Below are 16,914 nucleotides of genomic sequence, written 5' to 3' on the forward strand. Positions count from 1 at the left end.
CTTTGGCCGTCTGAGGGGCAGCTTTATCTATAGGGGAGAAGCAGAGTCCTGTGGAGTCATCAGGCAGGCCCAGATCAAGTCCTGGTTTGCCACTTACTGTGTGACTTGGGAGAAAATTCCTTCTCTGAGCCTCCACTGGTCGTCTTTTTTGCAGTGCAGAGAATAGCTGCTGCTGCTGCTGTGATTGTCATTGGGGCCGGAGATGGCGCGTCCCAGCCATCGCCTGCTGAGTTGAGGTGGCTATAGAACTTCCCAGCAGAGATGTCTGCTTGGAGCTTGGTCTTGGGGGTAGGAAGTGGGATACGCAGAGGGCTCAAGAGCGTTCTGAAGCCAGGCTGGCGAGAGGTGGCCAGCAGAGAGCATGACGGAACGTGGGGGAGGTAGAGAGCAGGGTACGTGGCGTGGAGAGCACCTCACACGTCGGGCTGTCAGCAGTGGCCCCTCTTAGTGTGCGAGCTGGCGGCCACTGCGTGTGGCAGAGGGAGCGTGACTCTAACCTGAAGCCTCACTGCTCTGTAACTTTTAACAACGAAAAAGGATGCACGTGTGGTGGCATTTTTAATGGAAAAAACGGTGGCCGTGGTACTTGAGAATCCCTGTGGACACGGGGCCTTCACGGAGAAAAAGCCCGTCAAGCCTGCAGAGCGACAGTGCTGACCAGCGCCCCGCTGTCGCGGACTGGGCTGCACACACCGCGTGCACCTCGGTGTCTGGCACTGCTGGGACCCCGGGTGCCCCAGGAGGAATCCCTGCAGGAATCACAGCAGGCAGCTGTGGGGGCCTCGCCCGCGCCAGATTTATGTCACCCCTCAGCTTATCACCGCTCACACTGCCTCCAAAAAGAGGAGAAGCAAACAAGGAGATGACTGGTGAAACCAGGTGCCCAGGACAGGGAGCAGAGAGGTGAGACCCAGTTGAGTAGGTGACAGAAGGGACACAGTCCCCAGGTACCTGGGCACGGATGAATGGGTAGAGGAGAGGAGATGGCACAGGGCGTTGGAGGCTTTTGTTTGAACTGAAACAACAGCTCCTGAGACTGAAGGGAGAGATGCTAAGGCAGAGCCAGAAAACAGGGAAAGGTGGAGTAGCCAAATCCCAAGCAGCTGAAATTTCTGTAGACTGGGGTCTGCGGGACTTGGGGGATCCAGCTGAGGGTCACTTCCCGCCGTGTCACTTCTCTCCAGGTACTCTGCAGCCCAAGGGTAGTCGGATGAAGACAGTTCTGGGTTCTGCAGGACGGGCGGCAGTGAGACACGGGGTGAGGCGGGCACAGGGACATTGACAGGAGTGATGGCTGTGCGTGGGATTACCAAGATGGGGGGACCTTAAGCCAGAAGGAAGGAACCTCACAGACTGGGAGAACAGGGCGAGTCGAGGGACAGGAGAGCCATCAGACAAGCTGCAGGGCCTGTGGGGAGCGCTCCGTCTAGTGGTGCTTGGAGCAGGCGAGGAGAGAAACGCCTGAATGAGGACAGAGCTGCCCTCAACCCACATTAAATTGTAGTGACTTTGCTTTTGAATATCCCTGACATTTTACTTCTACAGTAAACCAGGCCCAAATGTAACTGAACATAATTGTGTGAAAACACTAAATAATTGAACTCTTTGATGTGAAGTGTTGGTTGTGTGGCAGTTTTTCCTAGGTCTGTGTACCTTATTGGTTCTGCTTAGTGCCGTGAATGGTATCCAGACAAAAGAAACCTAGAATAAAATAGAGTATGTGTCTTCTTGCAAACTCATTATTAATTCCTTCCCTGGGATAGAAGTAAAACTTTATCACTTAATAGGAATTCTTTTCTGCCTTCTATTGGGCTGAACAGGTATCTTTGCTATCTAAGCACAGAGCTTAATAAGACAAAATAATGTGGTAATTGCTATAAAATTTTGAAAACAATATTTTCTTCAGCTTAAAGAACTTCTGAAGAGTTTTTTCATAGGCCTTTTTGTTGTTTTTTAGTTGACCATACTCATAAGGAATCATTCAGAGGAAGAGGGGAAAATAAATTTACGTGACCAGTACAGACCCCAGTAAGTTGTGTGTTGGTCTTTATTACTCCTTGGCCTCACTTAGGCCTTTTAAGCGGCCAGAAGATGAGGAAGACAGACTCCGCCAGAATTAGTGACTCTTGAACCTCCCGTCAGGTGCTGAGCCTGGCTTTACATAGCCTCACCTAGGTCCACAGCTGTAAAGGCCACGCAGGCTCAGAGAAACCATTTGCTGCTCATTGGACTTTCCTGAAGTAATTCTTTTGGGTGGGAATTCAATTAAGTTAGTTAGAGTGGGAGAGAGAAAACCAAAGCAACTTGCCCAAACTAGTGATTACAAATTCATTTATATACCACTTAGTGATGACAAGAAACAGTAAATGAGTGAAAGATATTTTTTTAAAAAAAAGATTTTATTGGGGAAGAGGAACAGGACTTTATTGGGGAACAGTGTGTACTTCCAGGACTTTTTTCCAAGTCAAGTTGTCCTTTCAGTCTTAGTTGTGGAGGGTGCCGTTCAGCTTCATGTTGTTGTCCTTTCAATCTTATTTGTGGAGGGCGCAGCTCAGCTCCAGGTCCAGTTGCCGTTGCTAGTTGCAGGGGGCGCAGCCCACCATCCCCACGGGAGTCAAACCGGCAACCTTGTGGTAGAGAGGATGCACTCCAACCAACTGAGCCATCCGGGAGCCCAGCGGCAGCTCAGCTCAAGGTGCCGTGTTCATTCTTAGTTGCAGGGGGCGGAGCCCACCATCCCTTGCGGGAGTCGAGGAATTGAACTGGCAACCTTGTGGTTGAGAGCCGGCGCTCCAACCAACTGAGCCATCCAGGAGGCAGCTCAGCTCAAGGTGCTGTGTTCAATCTTAGTTGCAGGGGGTGCCCACTCATTTACTGTTTCTTGTCATCACTAAGTGGTATATAAATGAATTTGTAATCACTAGTTTGGGCAAGTTGCTTTGGTTTTCTCTCTCCCACTCTAAATAACTTAATTGAATTCCCACCCAAAAGAATTACTTCAGGAAAGTCCAATGAGCAGCAAATGGTTTCTCTGAGCCTGCGTGGCCTTTACAGCTGTGGACCTAGGTGAGGCTATGTAAAGCCAGGCTCAGCACCTGACGGGAGGTTCAAGAGTCACTAATTCTGGCAGAGTCTGTCTTCCTCATCTTCTGGCCGCTTAAAAGGCCTAAGTGAGGCCAAGAGGTAATAAAGATATTGCTAAGACCAATGTCAGTTTACTGCCTGTGTTTTCTTCTACAATTTTTATGGTTTCAGGTCTTACATTTAAGTCTTTAATCCATTTTGAGTTTGCTTTTGTATATGGTGTAAGAAAGTGGTGTGCTTTCATTTTTTGCGTATATCTGTCCATTTTTGAAGAGACTTTTACCCCATTGTATACTCTTGCCTCCTTTGTTGCAGATTAATTCACCATACAGCCATGGGTTTATTCTGGGCTCTCTTCTGTTCTGTTGATCTATGTGTCTGTTTTTATGGCAGCACTATGCTGTTTTGATTACTATACCTTTGTAGTATAGTTTGAAATCAGGGAGCATACTTCCCACTTTGTTCTTTCTCAAGACTTCTCTGGCTATTTGGGGAAATTTTTGGTTCCACATAAATTTTAAGATTAGTTGTTCTAGTTTTGTGAAAAATGCCATGGGTATTTTAATAGGGCTTGCATTGAATCTGTATATTGCTTTATTTAGAGAGTAAGGCTACTTTAACAATATTAATCTTTCCGGTCCAGGAGCAGGATATATCCTTCCATTATTTGTGTCTCCTTCAGTTTCTTTTGTCAATGTCTTATAGATTTCAGAATACAGGTCTTTCTTCTCTTTGGTTAAATTTATTCCTAGATATTTTATGCTTTTTGATGCCATTGTAAATGGGATTGTTTTCTCAGTTTCTCCTTCTGATTGTTCGTTATTGTTCTGTAGAAACGCAACAGATTTCTGTATATTGGTTCTGTATCCTGCAACTTTACTGAATTCATTTATTCTGATAGTTTTTTCGGTGGAGTCTTTAGGGTTTTCTATATATAGTATCATGTCATCTGCAAATAATGAGAGTTTTACTTATTCCTTTCCAATTTAGATGCCTTTTTATTTCCTTTTCTTGTCTGACTTCCAATACTATGTTGAATAGAAGTGGTGGTGAAAGTGGGCATTTCTGTCTTGTTTCTGATCTTAGAGGAGAACCTTTCAGCTTTTCTCCATTGAGTATGATATTAGCTGTGAGTTTGTCACATATGGCCTTTATGTTGAGGCATGTTCCCTCTATACATGCTTTGTTGAGAGTTTTTATCAAAGGATGTTGAATTTTGTCAAATGCTTTTTCTGTATCCATTCAGGTAATCATGATTTTTATCCTTCATTTTGTTGATATAATGGATTGTGTTGGTTGATTTTTGGATGTGGAACCATCCTTGCATGCCTGTGACAAACCCCACGTGGTCATGATATGTAATGCTTTTAATATATTGTTGAATCTTGTTTGCTAATATTTTGTTAAGCATTTTTACCATTTATGTTCATCAATATTGGCCTGTAATTTTCTTTTGTAATATATTTGTCTGGTTTTGGTATCAGTGTAATGCCGGCTTTGTAGAATAAGTTTGGGAGCATTTCTCACTCTTCAGTTTTTTGGAATAGTTTGAGATGGATAGGTATTAATTCCTCTTTAAATGTTTGGTCCTAGATTTGATTGTTGGGAGTTATTTTTGTTTTGTGTTTTTGTTTTTAAATCAGTGAGAGAGAGATATATATATTCCCCCCTTCTTCCTCCTCCCCTGCACTCAGGTTCAAGCTGTTGTTTCTCAGCCCAGTTGTGTAGGGCACAGCTCCCTGGCCCACGCTGGTATTATGAGCCTTGCGCTCCCCCAGGCTGAGGCAAGATTAGTCGCCAGTCGACAGTCAGTTGCTCACAGCAGCCCACGGCAGCTCTCGCCGGCTGTCGGCTGCTCACGATGGCTGCTGGCCACTCACGATGGCCCCCAGCCAATCATGGTGGCTGGCAAACAGCAGCTCACGCTGGCCGCTCACGATGTCTGCCAGCCACTCATGGCAGCACACGGTAGCCCACAGCCGCTCACGGCATCTCATGCCAACATCCGGCTGCTCATGGCAGCCCAGCTCCAGGGAGAGCTGTAGGTCACAATCTTAGCTGTAGAGGGCGCAGCTCACTGGCCCATGTGGAAATCGAACTGGTGACCTCGGTGTTAGGGGCACAGTGCCCCAACTACCTGAGCCACCGGGCCGGTCCTATATTATTATTATTATTTTTAAATTGGGGAATATTGGGGAACAGAGTATTACTCTGGAGGGCGCAGCTCAGCTCCAAGTCCAGTTGCCATTTTCAGTCTTAGTTGCAGGGGACGTAGCCCACCATCCCATATGGGAATTGAGCCAGCAACCTTGTTGAGAGCTTGCACTCTAACCAACTGAGCCATCCAGCCGCCCTTCTGACAGCTCAGTGGTAGCTCGCTGCCTTCAATCTAGTTGTGGAGGGTGCAGCTCACTGGCCCATGTGGGAATCGAACCGGTAACCCTGTTGTTCAGAGCTCCGGCTGAGCCATCTGGCTGCCCCAAGGAGTTGTTTTATTACTGCTTCAGTTTCATTGCTAGTAATCAGTCTGTTTAGATTTTCTGTTTCTTTCTGGTTTATCCTTCAAAGGCTGTATGCTTCTAGAAATGTATCAATTTCTTCTAGGTTGTCCAGTTCGTAGGCATATAATTATTCATAGTATTGTTTAATGGTCCTTTGTATTTCTGTGGTGTTGGTTGTAACTTCTCTTTCCCTTACGATGTTATTTACTTGGGCTGTCTCTCTTCTTGTGAGTTTAGCTAAAGGTTTGTCAGTTTGGGTTATCTTTTCGAAGAACCAGCTCTTAGTTTCATTGATGTTTTCTAATGTTTTTTAATTTCTATTTTGTTTATTTCCATTCTGATCTTTACTATTTCCTTCTATTTATTTTGGGTTTTGTTCTTTTTTCTTTTTTTCTTTTCTTTTCCTAGTTCCTTTGGATATAAAGTTAGATTGTTTATTTGGGATTTTTCTTGTTTCTTGAGGTAGGCCTGCAGAGCCATAAACTTGCCTCTTAGAACTGCTGTTGCTGAAACCCATAATTTTGGAAATTTGTGTTTTCATTTTCGTTTGTCTCAAAGTAGTTTTTGTTTTCCTGTTTGATATTCGTTTTGATCCATTGGTTGTTTAGTAATATGTTGTTTAGTCTCCACATATTTGTGTGTTTTCCAGTTTTCATTTTGTAGTTGATTTCTAGTTTCATGCTATTTTTGGTTAACATTCTTCTTATGATTTTAATCTTCTTGAATTTATTGAGGCTTATTTTTGTGGTCTAATATGTGGTCTATCCTGGAGAGTGTTTCATGTGCACTTAAAAAAAAATAAGTATTCTGTAGTTTTGGGATGAAATGTTCTACAAATGTCTATTCAGTCAATCTCGTATAATGGGTCATTTAAGGCTATTATTTCCTTACTAGTTTTATGTCAGGATGACGTATCCACTGACGTGAGAGGGGTATTGAAGTCCCCTACTATTGTATTACTGTAGATTGCTTCCTTTATGTCCATTAATAATTGCCTTATATATTTAGGTACTTCTCTGTTGGGTGCATAGCATGTTGGGTGCATGATTGTTAGGTCCTCTTCTTGGATTGGCCCCTTTATCATTATGTGATGTCCTTCTTTGTCTCTTTTTACATTCTTCATTTTTTCTTTTTTTTAAAGATTTTTTTTATTGGGGAAGGGGAACAGGACTTTATTGGGGAACAGTGTGTACTTCCAGGACTTTTTTCCAAGTCAAGTTGTTGTCCTGTCAGTCCTAGTTGTGGAGGGCGCAGCTCAGCTCCAGGTCCAGTTGCTGTTGCTTGTTGCAGGGGGCGCAGCCCACCATCCCTTGTGGGAGTCAAATTGGCAACCTTGTGGTTGAGAGGACGCGCTCCAACCAACTGAGCCATCCGGGAGGCAGCTCAGCTCAAGGTGCCGTGTTCAATCTTAGTTGCAGGGGGCGCAGCCCACCATCCCTTGCGGGACTCGAGGAGTTGAACTGGCAACCTTGTGGTTGAGAGCCCACTGGCCCATGTGGGAATCGAACCGGCAGCCTTCAGAGTTAGGAGCACGGAGCTCTAACCGCCTGAGCCACCGGGCCGGCCCCGAAAGATATTTTTTAATTTATATTTCATACTTTCCCTACTTTTTAAACGATTGGAAGTGGTGTAAATTATTAAAGCACATATGACACAGTGAGTAAAGGATAAGAAGTAATTTTTGATGTTTTATCTGTTTCTAATTATGGTGCTATCTCAACAGAAACCTGGAATAAGGTTAGTTGTTACCATTCAGTGTTAAATTGAGCTGCAGATTCCCAGGCAGCTAAGCCCAAAGGAAAGCACTGTTACAGTTCTCATACATGACAAGGCAGACTTTGCTGCCCTTGAACTCGGGCTTGAATGGAGCACCGTGGCTGACGTTGGGCTTTGTGTGTGTTACAGAGAATGCAAAAGGGTTGTCCACACAGATGCTTTATTCTGGCCCTATCGATTAGTTGTCACTCCTCATCTGTGCGGCCTCTGAGGTGTGCCCTCAGCCCACCCACACGCATCTGTGATGACTCAGGTCACAGTTGGGTTATCTGGTAGGGGTCCAAGCATCCCGGTCAGTGGGGATGCTGGACCCTTACACCGCACAGGGGGAACTCGGTCATAGATACTCAGCAGCCTGCATTATGTTCTTGGGCACACTGAGATCAGCCCCACGGTGCCCTGGAAGTCGGGACAAGTAGTTTCTGTCAGTGAAGAGTTTTGAATCCACGAATCTACTCAGTTATTAGGAAAAACATACTTAGTTAGGCTTTAAGGCAATGAAAACACTGTTGCATTCTGCCCATTTTTCAGAGCAGGCATAGCAGCCCCCTGCACACGTGGCTCTGAGGAGAGGTGCAACCTGTCTTCTCTCCAAGACAAAGTAGCTGCGGAAGAAGTACTCCCTCTCCAAGGTGGGCTGGGTTGTTGAATATTGGCCGTTTGAGTCTTGACGCATAATTATCAGGTGTGAGCAGTGTGAGTGGGTTTTGGTCCCTGCATTCTCTCCTTTGTTTCTCCCACGTCTCCTGCCACGGAAGGACACCCACGGAGCAGTCATAACACATAGTCACCAGGCAGGCACCCATAACCTCTCTACCACCTTCCTGCCCGGGGTACAGCTCAGGTGCTGACAATCCCAGTGAGGCTTTGTGCTTCTCTCTAATCAGAACTTGTGTATTTGGAGACGGTGGGAGAGAGCATGAGATGGAGGGTTGGGGCTTCAGAAGGCACCCCAGGTTTGCTTTTCCGGCGAGCCCTATGAATAGATGAGAACGGCCAACCTTAACATCCCAGTTAATGGTTTCAAATCTAGCACCTCCTTGGCGGGGAGGCACGCACAGGGACACCAGATCTCTTACCCACTCGAGGAAGGACATAGGGCAAGAGAGCTCGTCTCATGAGCACTGGCTGACCGCATGTCACCGTCCCAGCTGATTATAGTCGTCATGTCTTTCATGTGCTGTGCTAGATGGGTTGGTGATTAGCAGTGAGCCTGTCAAATGACAGTTCACTCTTTAGGCAGATTACATCTTCCTAAAAGCATTAGTAGCCTAGGATCTGTGGATTATGTACAGAAAATAATTCTCAGTGCTAGTTATGTTAAAGAGAAGTTTGTGTGTTCTTAGATTGTGGAAAGCAGCAAGTTTTCTGAAGTATGTCAAAAGCTATAAAAATAAAATAATGCGCACATGCTTTGAACCTGTGGGGTCACATCTGAACATTTAGTATCAGGAATAATCTCACATACATCATGTTTTAGGATAGTGAGAAATGGGAATTGCCTAAATGCCCTAAGAACGCGATTTGTAATTACAGTATGCTGACTCAGTGCAGCCTGTCGTGGAATAATTGTACCTGGAGTGTCCATCTTTGTCGGAAGAATCTGCCAGAAGGCCATTGTCCACTTGCGTGCACTGTGCCCTGTTCTCTTAGTGAGTGAGTGGGCTCTAGCAGTGGTCACCTGTGAGGTGGATATTTGTAAATCTCCCCCCTTTCTCAGGGTGTTAGAATGAGAGATGCAGTCCTTGGCAAGTTGAGAAGAATAGAGCTTGGGAATAGAGCTTGGGAGGGTGGCTTTCAGGCCAAATGGGCCTGTTATTTGCATGAGAGAAAGTGTGTTTAGCTTTTTTAGAATAAACAACACTTGATGGTTGTAAAAGATAAACATGTTTGGCAAGGGTCAGTGTGCACCCCATGAACAGGCCACCGCTGGGTCGCGGTGACTTCCTGGGGCTCTGTGCTTTTAAATATAAGTAAGACGTGCACGTTTTTTTTCTTACTATTTTCTTTGATTAATGAAAGTGAGCCTCCAGGGAGAATATAGAGGGAAAAGAGAAGTTCGAAGGGCAGATCTCTAGGGGAAGCCAGTAGAAACATCAGAAGGGCTGGTGCCACACGCGGGTGGTGGTTTGGGGTTGGCGGGGCCCGTTCTGTGATGTCCAGGACGGAGGCTGGACAGGGAGGAGTGCCAGAGTCGCTGGCACTGGCACCTTAGGGGTCATTGCTCACCTTTTCAGTCACAGTCATTGAGGGGCCAGGGCAACGGTCGAAGGGCAGCAGCTTAAGTTAATGAAAATGGGCCCTTGGAGGGACAACGTGGAACAAGTCTTTCATGAAATCAGTTGGTACCCAAGTTTTCAACTTAACCGGTGGTTTATTAAGTGTTTCTTTTTCCTCCTTTGTGTATCCATGGCTTCAATGTTTGAGTGCAGTAAAAGAAGAAAAAAGAAAAAAGAAAAACACACTTTCAGCCCTTTCCTGTTTTCAGGCTGTTTTAAGTCAGATCATTTGTACAGAAAGTGCCCGTCACCCAGTGAACCTAGTCTGATAAACGTGTTTAATGGCTGTGGGCCATTCGTGGCACGCCAGATTGGTCTCGGTCGTGCCGAGAAGACTGAAGGACGCTCAGCATCCACTCAGACTCACAGAACTGGAGAAGTCCTGGGGTCCATGGGCCAGAGCAGGGCAGCCTCCTGCTGTGGGGAGAAGGGGGCCGCGGCCTTCGGGCTGGGCCAGCGCTGACAGGTGAGCAGCTAGCCAGCTTTCTGCTCGGACAGAGCTTCTTAGTTTTTGAGACTTAACATCCCAGTTAATGGTTTCAAATCTAGCACCTCCTGGAATCAGCGTGAAAGGAAATGGTGAAATGACATTCCTGAAACTCAGTCTGAGCCTCACCTCTGTTTCTAGATCAGGCTCCGCAAACTGTTCTGTCAAGGGCCAGATAGTGAATATTTGAGGCTTGATGTGCCACACACTGTCTCCGTCACACATTCTTCTTTGTTTCTTTTTTCAACCACTTGAAAGTATAAAAATCGCTGTCAGGTCACAGCCATGCAGGCCAGACCACAGGGTCCGATATGGCCAGTGGGCCATCATTTGCCAGCCGTGTTTGTTCTAGATGCCAAGTGTGAGTCTCAGGCGCTCGTGCACAGCAGCCACAGAACAGTCAGCATTTAAATAAGCTGTATGAAGTCTCCACTGTCGGCAGGACATGTTTAGGCAGGGTCTCTGCAGCATGGGTCCACCTGTGGCTCTCCCCAGCCCGTCTGGTGGTTTTGCAGGTGCAGGCCAAGCTCTGGAGTCAGGATTTTCTGCCACTGTGAGGTCCCGCAAGAATGTCAGCTCCGCGAGGACACGCGCTGTGCCGTTGGTCCTCCCCGCTGTGTCCCGGGACGCGGGGCAGTGCCTGGGAGACAGCGGCACTCAGATCGCTTGTGGGTTAGTTTCTTGCCTTGGGAGTACACACATCTTGTAAAACAGTGGGCTTTCTCTAGCCATGTTGTACTCTCCATGTGTAGCATCACATGGTATCTATGCCCTGGCCTCCCCTGGCCAACAAAGGAAAGGCCAAGGTCACCCAGCTGGTGAGGGGAGAGCCAGGATTTGGACTCAGCCAGCATGGCTCTGCCACCGGGGCTCTTAGCACCCAAGTGACTCGTGGGCAGCTCGTCCTGGTCATCCACATGCTTCCATCTCCAGACAGATACGAAAGGATTTGTTGTTTTCACTCCAGTGACTTTTCAAAGCCACATCACCCTCTGTGGTATAGAACCGTGTTCTGAGACAGACATACTGATTTGTCAAAACTACTGAGTTGGCGAAAACTCACTGAACTGTACACTTAAAATGGGTGTATCTTACCAGACAAAAATTAGACCTCAATAAAGTTCATTTTGTGAGATATTCTAATCAAAAAGTCACACGTGGTTTGGAAAGCTTTACTTAAGAAGGAATCAAGTAGAGAAAGAAAGCTTTATTAATCAGAAAGAGTACAGCCTCTTCCCAAAAGGTTTTAAAGGCAATGTTTTCTAAGCTGTTTAAAAATACTTTGACTTTCATCCCCAGGGAAAGGAAAGCCTCTTCAGCGCAAGGTTAAACCACCTAAGAAGCACGAGGAGAAGGAGAGGAAGGGAAAGGGAAAGCCACAGGAGGATGAGCTGAAAGACCCCTTGGCTGACGATGACAGCTCGTCCACCACCACAGAGACCTCGAACCCAGACACAGAGCCCCTCCTCAGGGAGGTAGGACGCCTTCCCGCAGACCCTGTCGCCACCATGGTCTGCCAGTACACCTGAACATTTACACTGTATGTGCGTGGGTTCTGAGGCCTAGCTCCCAGTGTGTGCAGACGTGCCTGCCCAGTCGCTGTCCTGCAGAAAGCAGTCACAGCTCTGGGGATGAATGTCTTCATGTCCCCCAGGGGAGTACAGTGGGGAGCATATGAATAAAGATAGCCATTGGAAATGCTCTTAAAAGTGAGGGACTATCTGGGATAGTAACGACTCTGGCTCATGAAATATGGTTCAGATTTTAAGAGTCCAAGAAGAAGTGAAGGAATTATGCCATTTTAATTAGATTGGACTTTTCCTGTCATATCACTGCTGGCACAGGGGGCTTTGGTGGCAGGTCATTCCCCACACAAGTAGAGCACTGACGGTCCTGGAAGGTAACAACCCTCAGCTTTAGCAGGCCCCCAGAACTGGGGACACAGGCCAGCACACCAAGAAAGCTGCCTCAGCCCTCAGCCCTGGGCATGCTCGTCAGCATCAGGCGCCCTTGTCAGAGCGCCTGGTCCTGGCGGCCTTGGGGAGTGCAGGTTGTAGCACCACTGGGGCAGCTCTGAGAGGCTGCGTTATAAGGTGCATGCGGAAGGGAAAGGCGTATGTCTGTTCTGGCATTTTTATTTTTAGATAACTATGTTTCAAACTTAAAATGATCCTAACGTAGCCTTTAATACAGTAGACCAGAATTTCTTTTTCACTTTTAATCTAGTGGCCTGAGGAATCGTTTCCTAAAGCCATCCAACAGAGTCATCTGCATATACTAATTTTTAGAGTAAAATTTATACATAACTATTTTGGGTCGCCTGCCTTTTTTTTTTCCCTTTGCATCCTTCACATTTGGGATGGTGCTCTGTGCCCCTCGGTCCACATGGTGGCTAGTATTGGGGTTCTATACTTGATACCCTTTGACCAGATGACTTCAGAGAAGCTGAGTGCCATCTGCTCGTCTTTGAGTGGAATCCCGACAGTGTCAGTGACAGAAATAAGCACTCAGGAGGCATTTTCAGCACACACTTCTTCACACCTTCCCTTCCTTCCTTTTCTGACTCTCCAGCCTCTTTCCTGACCACTCCTGATGCCCCTCTGGCAACCTTGTCTCTGTAGGTGGGCTCCCTAATTCTTACCTGTTGTTCCCCTCCTCCTCTTCTCCCTGCTCCCCTGTCGTTTGCGTCCTTACACACACACAGCTCCGACCTCACAGCCTCCATGCCACCTCCCGGCTGCTCGGTGTCTGTCCCCCTCCTCACCGCCCTTCCAGAAGCTTCGCCTGCTCTGATTTCTTTGTCATTGGCCTATTGACCAGTTGTGTATATTATCTTCCCCACTAAATGACAGACGTGACAGGTCATTTTCTCTTGTGTGTCTCTTCAAACCCTGTTCTACCCATTCATTCTACAAATACGTACTGAGCACCCGAGTGCCAGGCCTTGTGCTGCCAAATAGCAGGGGACAAAAGACTAGGGGATTGTCCTCGAGCTCATGGTCTGCAGAGTTCTTGATGAGTCAGGTGCTTAGGAAGTGCTTCTGGGATGACTGAAAACAGTCTCACAAGTGTGTGGGCAAGAGGGTATTCTGGTCCTTTCTCTGGTTATTTGCTCCCGATAGTCAGTAGGCGGACTGGGTGTGGCCTGCAAAGTCCAGGCAGCCTCGACGCCATCCTGGAGCTGGGCACTATGGGGCCGATGCTGACTCCCCGTCACCCACGCTGTCCCTTGCGCGGGGCACATCCCCCTCCTGGGCCCCTGGTTGGCCTCAGTGCATCCTTGAATGCAGCTGCTCAGACGATCCGATGGGGGAAGCAGTGGTTTTCGTCCCAGTCTGTCATGTATGTGGCCCCACAGCTCACGAGCAGGACACCGCTCCAGCTGGCACGCCCCAGGTAGGCCCACCAGTACCTGCATGGACATATGCCCCATCCCAGAGACAGGCCGCTGGCCCGTGCTCGGCCGCCGGCCGCTGCCGTGTCAGATGACTGAAGACGCCCGCATGCGGCCTCTGTGCCTGCCGGCCGTGCACCAGACACAGCGGTTGGCCACCAGGGGAGCAGCACAGCTGTCAGATGCAGCGTCGGGCGCCTGTCCGTGCAGCCCACAGTCGAGCCAGGAGAGACAGCTCAGCAGTCAGCACTGTGCCCTCGGCGTGGGGTGCCCTTATGCTCTAGATCAGGGGTGTTGCCAGTGTGTAACTTGATGTTGTGTCCCAACTGGACTTTTCCTGTAAAAAGACTTAAAAATAAGGAGCCGCGAATGTGGGTACAAGTTAAAGTGACACTCTTTATAACTCAGACTCACAAAACACCATTAGAATAAGTCAAAGGCTAAAAAATTGACAGAACCGTAATAGTTCGGATAGATTTGGAGAAAGCAGCTTATGTTCGTATGTATGGCTGTATATCTGCTGCATGTTTGGTTTTGTGTCTCTGTCTTCAGATAGGACTGTATCGGTCATTTTTATTACTCCTTCCCAGCAATTAAGTGTACATTTTTTACAGGAGACAGAAAAGCAAAAGGGAAGACAAGCCATGCCCGAAAAACAAGAAAATGAAATGTCTCAAGTGAAGCAAAAAAGCAAAAAACTCTTGAATGTTAAGAAAGAAATCCCAACAGATGTGAAACCCAGGTGAGAAAAAGAAGTGAGAGAAATGAGGTGTGTAAAGGCGTTAACCGGTGGAAACTGGGCAGTGGTTTTGTTTGCTTGGTCTTGGGGGTTTGCAGCCAAAGCCCTGTATTACAGCACGTTCCTCTTGGGTTTTTCTGATGCCTGCTGTCCAGCAATGAGGGCCAGCCGTGTGCATCTGACGTCGGGCACGTAAATGGCAGAGGTGACATCTTGTGAAAATGTAGGAGGACTATTCGGGTTGGTTGTTCATCCCCAGGCAGGGAGCTATTTCATGTCTGCACAAGGGGCAACTGCGATGGTTTTGTCACAGGAGCAGAACAAAGCTCAGACCGCTCTGACCCTGCTCATAGGCCCAGAGCCGCAGCTGCCCCCAGGATTCTGGGCCATCAATTTGGAAGAATCTGTGCTTAAGTAGTCAAGGCTGGTGTTACCCATCAGCCAAGTCTGCCGTGAAATAGTCCATCCCAGGCATCGGCCCAGGAGGTCACAGGAATTAGGTATGAAGTAATAAAGGAAGACAGCATGTTTGTGATCATTAGAATTGGCCTTAGAACTCTTATTTTCTGGGACTCTTACTTGAGCTTTGCAAAAGCGCTTGTAACCTAGACTATCTGCTTACAATCAAGTAGAGCCAGTCCGTTCTGTAGAACCAAACACTAGTAAGAAGTTAGTGATTACTGCAGTGAAAGTTCACCTTGTCCCTGAACTTAGAAATAACACAGAGTATGGCAGTGATTAGTAATGCAGTGACTAAAATTTACTCTTTTGTGCAAATTGTTGGTTTGAGTGACCCAGTCCCACAATTTTTTGAGAACAATCTGACCCAGTTAGAAGGAATGTCACGTGGAGTCACGGTTGACACCTTGGAATGCTCCTGAAAGAAATCAACCTGAGACACTAAATGGTGCTGATATTCTGACATCCCAAGTCGAGAATAAATCTCGCTAGCAGCGACGAATTCTCCTTCTAGGCTTCTTTCAGGCTTAAATGGTTAGTCAGGTATTTTAAAATAAATGAGGCTAAAAATCCAAATTATGAAAAACCCTAGTTTTTACATAGAGATCTTATGCGAATAAACCATCCTGCGATAATTTTCATGATCATAACTTTAAAAACCAAGCTTCTAAGAATTATTTCACCAAAACCATTCCACAAGTGACTTTCACCAAATCTGCTTTGTTTATTAGCCTCGATGCGTGAACTCAGTACCTGGGACATGATATTTTCAAAACAGCTACTACATGTTAATCTCACCCTCACCCATCTTTCACTGACTTCTGTTGTGTTCTGAGTTTTTATTTAACAAGGTGACCAATAGATTTGATTTTTTAAAGTTTATAGAAGACTTCACTGGAGTGCCACTAAGCTTGCCAGGGTTTTAGTTCTCTGGTAAACCTCAAGCTAGAGTGGCCAGTTCTCCCACTGGTTCAAAGGACAGTTACAGTGACAACTCATGCTCTCTTGATATGTCGTTACCAGAAAACAGTTCAAGCAATATGCTCTAAATTGTCTTTATAACTGGAGAACTCCATACGTAACCTTAGTCTTCTAACTTCCATTATGTAACCTCTTAAACTCACAGATCTTGTGTTTTTCTGAATTCACGGGTAAAGATAAAAGTATTGAGTCAGAATTCATTAGTATTTCAATCAAATACAGAGTTAAACAAATAGAGATCTTTTTTTGTTTGTTTGTTTTTTAATAACCAGCAAGATGGCCTGTCTGAATAAAGCCATTCCCTGTCTACACTGAGTTAGGATGGTAAATGCCTTGTGCTGTCATTCAGGTACAGGCACTGCTGGTCCTGGCATTAGTGACACTTGAAATGCCTGTCACCTAACAAGAAGTGCTTTCAGTGTGTTACTATATGACGTCACATATCTGAAGAAAAAATCTGCACGTTTAAAAAGAGATATCATTATACTATCACTTTCTTTTGGAAGCTTTATCTGACTGGGAATAAATTTTTATCTTTTTATCAGTTAGCCAAAAAGCTGATCTTCTAATATTCATTAAACCTGTGGGCTCAATTCACATTTGCTTTATCAAAAATTAGTTTTTAAATATTATCAGTATTGGCATGTTATGTTATATCATCATGAGGCCAGAAGACCCAAACCCTTAAATGCTGAAGCATTCATTTTCCTGTAAGTCACTGGTGATAAAGCCAAGGGACACCTTATCTCCCTCCGTGCAGCCCTCCTGTCAGTCTCCCAAGAAAAGACTTCACAGAAATCACTTCCTCGGAGTGTGGAGCACGGGGCTGCCACAGCGGAGATCAGCTCTGTCCATTCTCCCCGCTTTAGCACAGGCATGAGCCTGTGGGCCTCCAGAAGGCTGGATGGTGTGTCGGGACAAGGAGTGACAGTTAGGACTTGCTCACAGCCAGCGGAGGCCCCAGGAAGCCCTGGCTTAGGACACCAGCTGTCTGTTGGTCCTTTTGTTTTCTGTTTATCACCATTTTACATTTTTCTAACTTAGATGTGGTAATCTAAAGTAAGCAGAATGTTTACTAGATAATTGTGCTCTAAGAATCTGCTGGTACAGCAGCCCCAGCTTGACCATGGGCGCCACACTACACACTTCCTCCAGACCCCTCCGCACAGGAAATGCCCTGGCCTGGTCCTCAGCTCTTGGCCTCCTGCTGCCCC

At 46.5% G+C, this 16,914-nt stretch overlaps 1 protein-coding gene across 2 annotated transcripts in view; it reads left to right on the forward strand.

The window, feature by feature from the left end:
• The window catches only part of TMEM131 (transmembrane protein 131), a 174,562-nt gene that overhangs the window by 138,956 nt on the left and 18,692 nt on the right, over positions 1 to 16,914 (forward strand). For both annotated transcript variants that reach the window (XM_081068933.1, XM_081068932.1), the window contains exons 32-33: positions 11,427 to 11,602; positions 14,136 to 14,263. In XM_081068933.1, coding sequence (XP_080925059.1) covers positions 11,427 to 11,602; positions 14,136 to 14,263 — 304 coding nt within the window. The remainder of the gene's footprint in view (positions 1 to 11,426; positions 11,603 to 14,135; positions 14,264 to 16,914) is intronic.

The sequence above is a fragment of the Rhinolophus hipposideros genome (assembly GCF_964194185.1).
Source record: "Rhinolophus hipposideros genome assembly, chromosome: 12".
NCBI lineage: Eukaryota > Metazoa > Chordata > Mammalia > Chiroptera > Rhinolophidae > Rhinolophus > Rhinolophus hipposideros.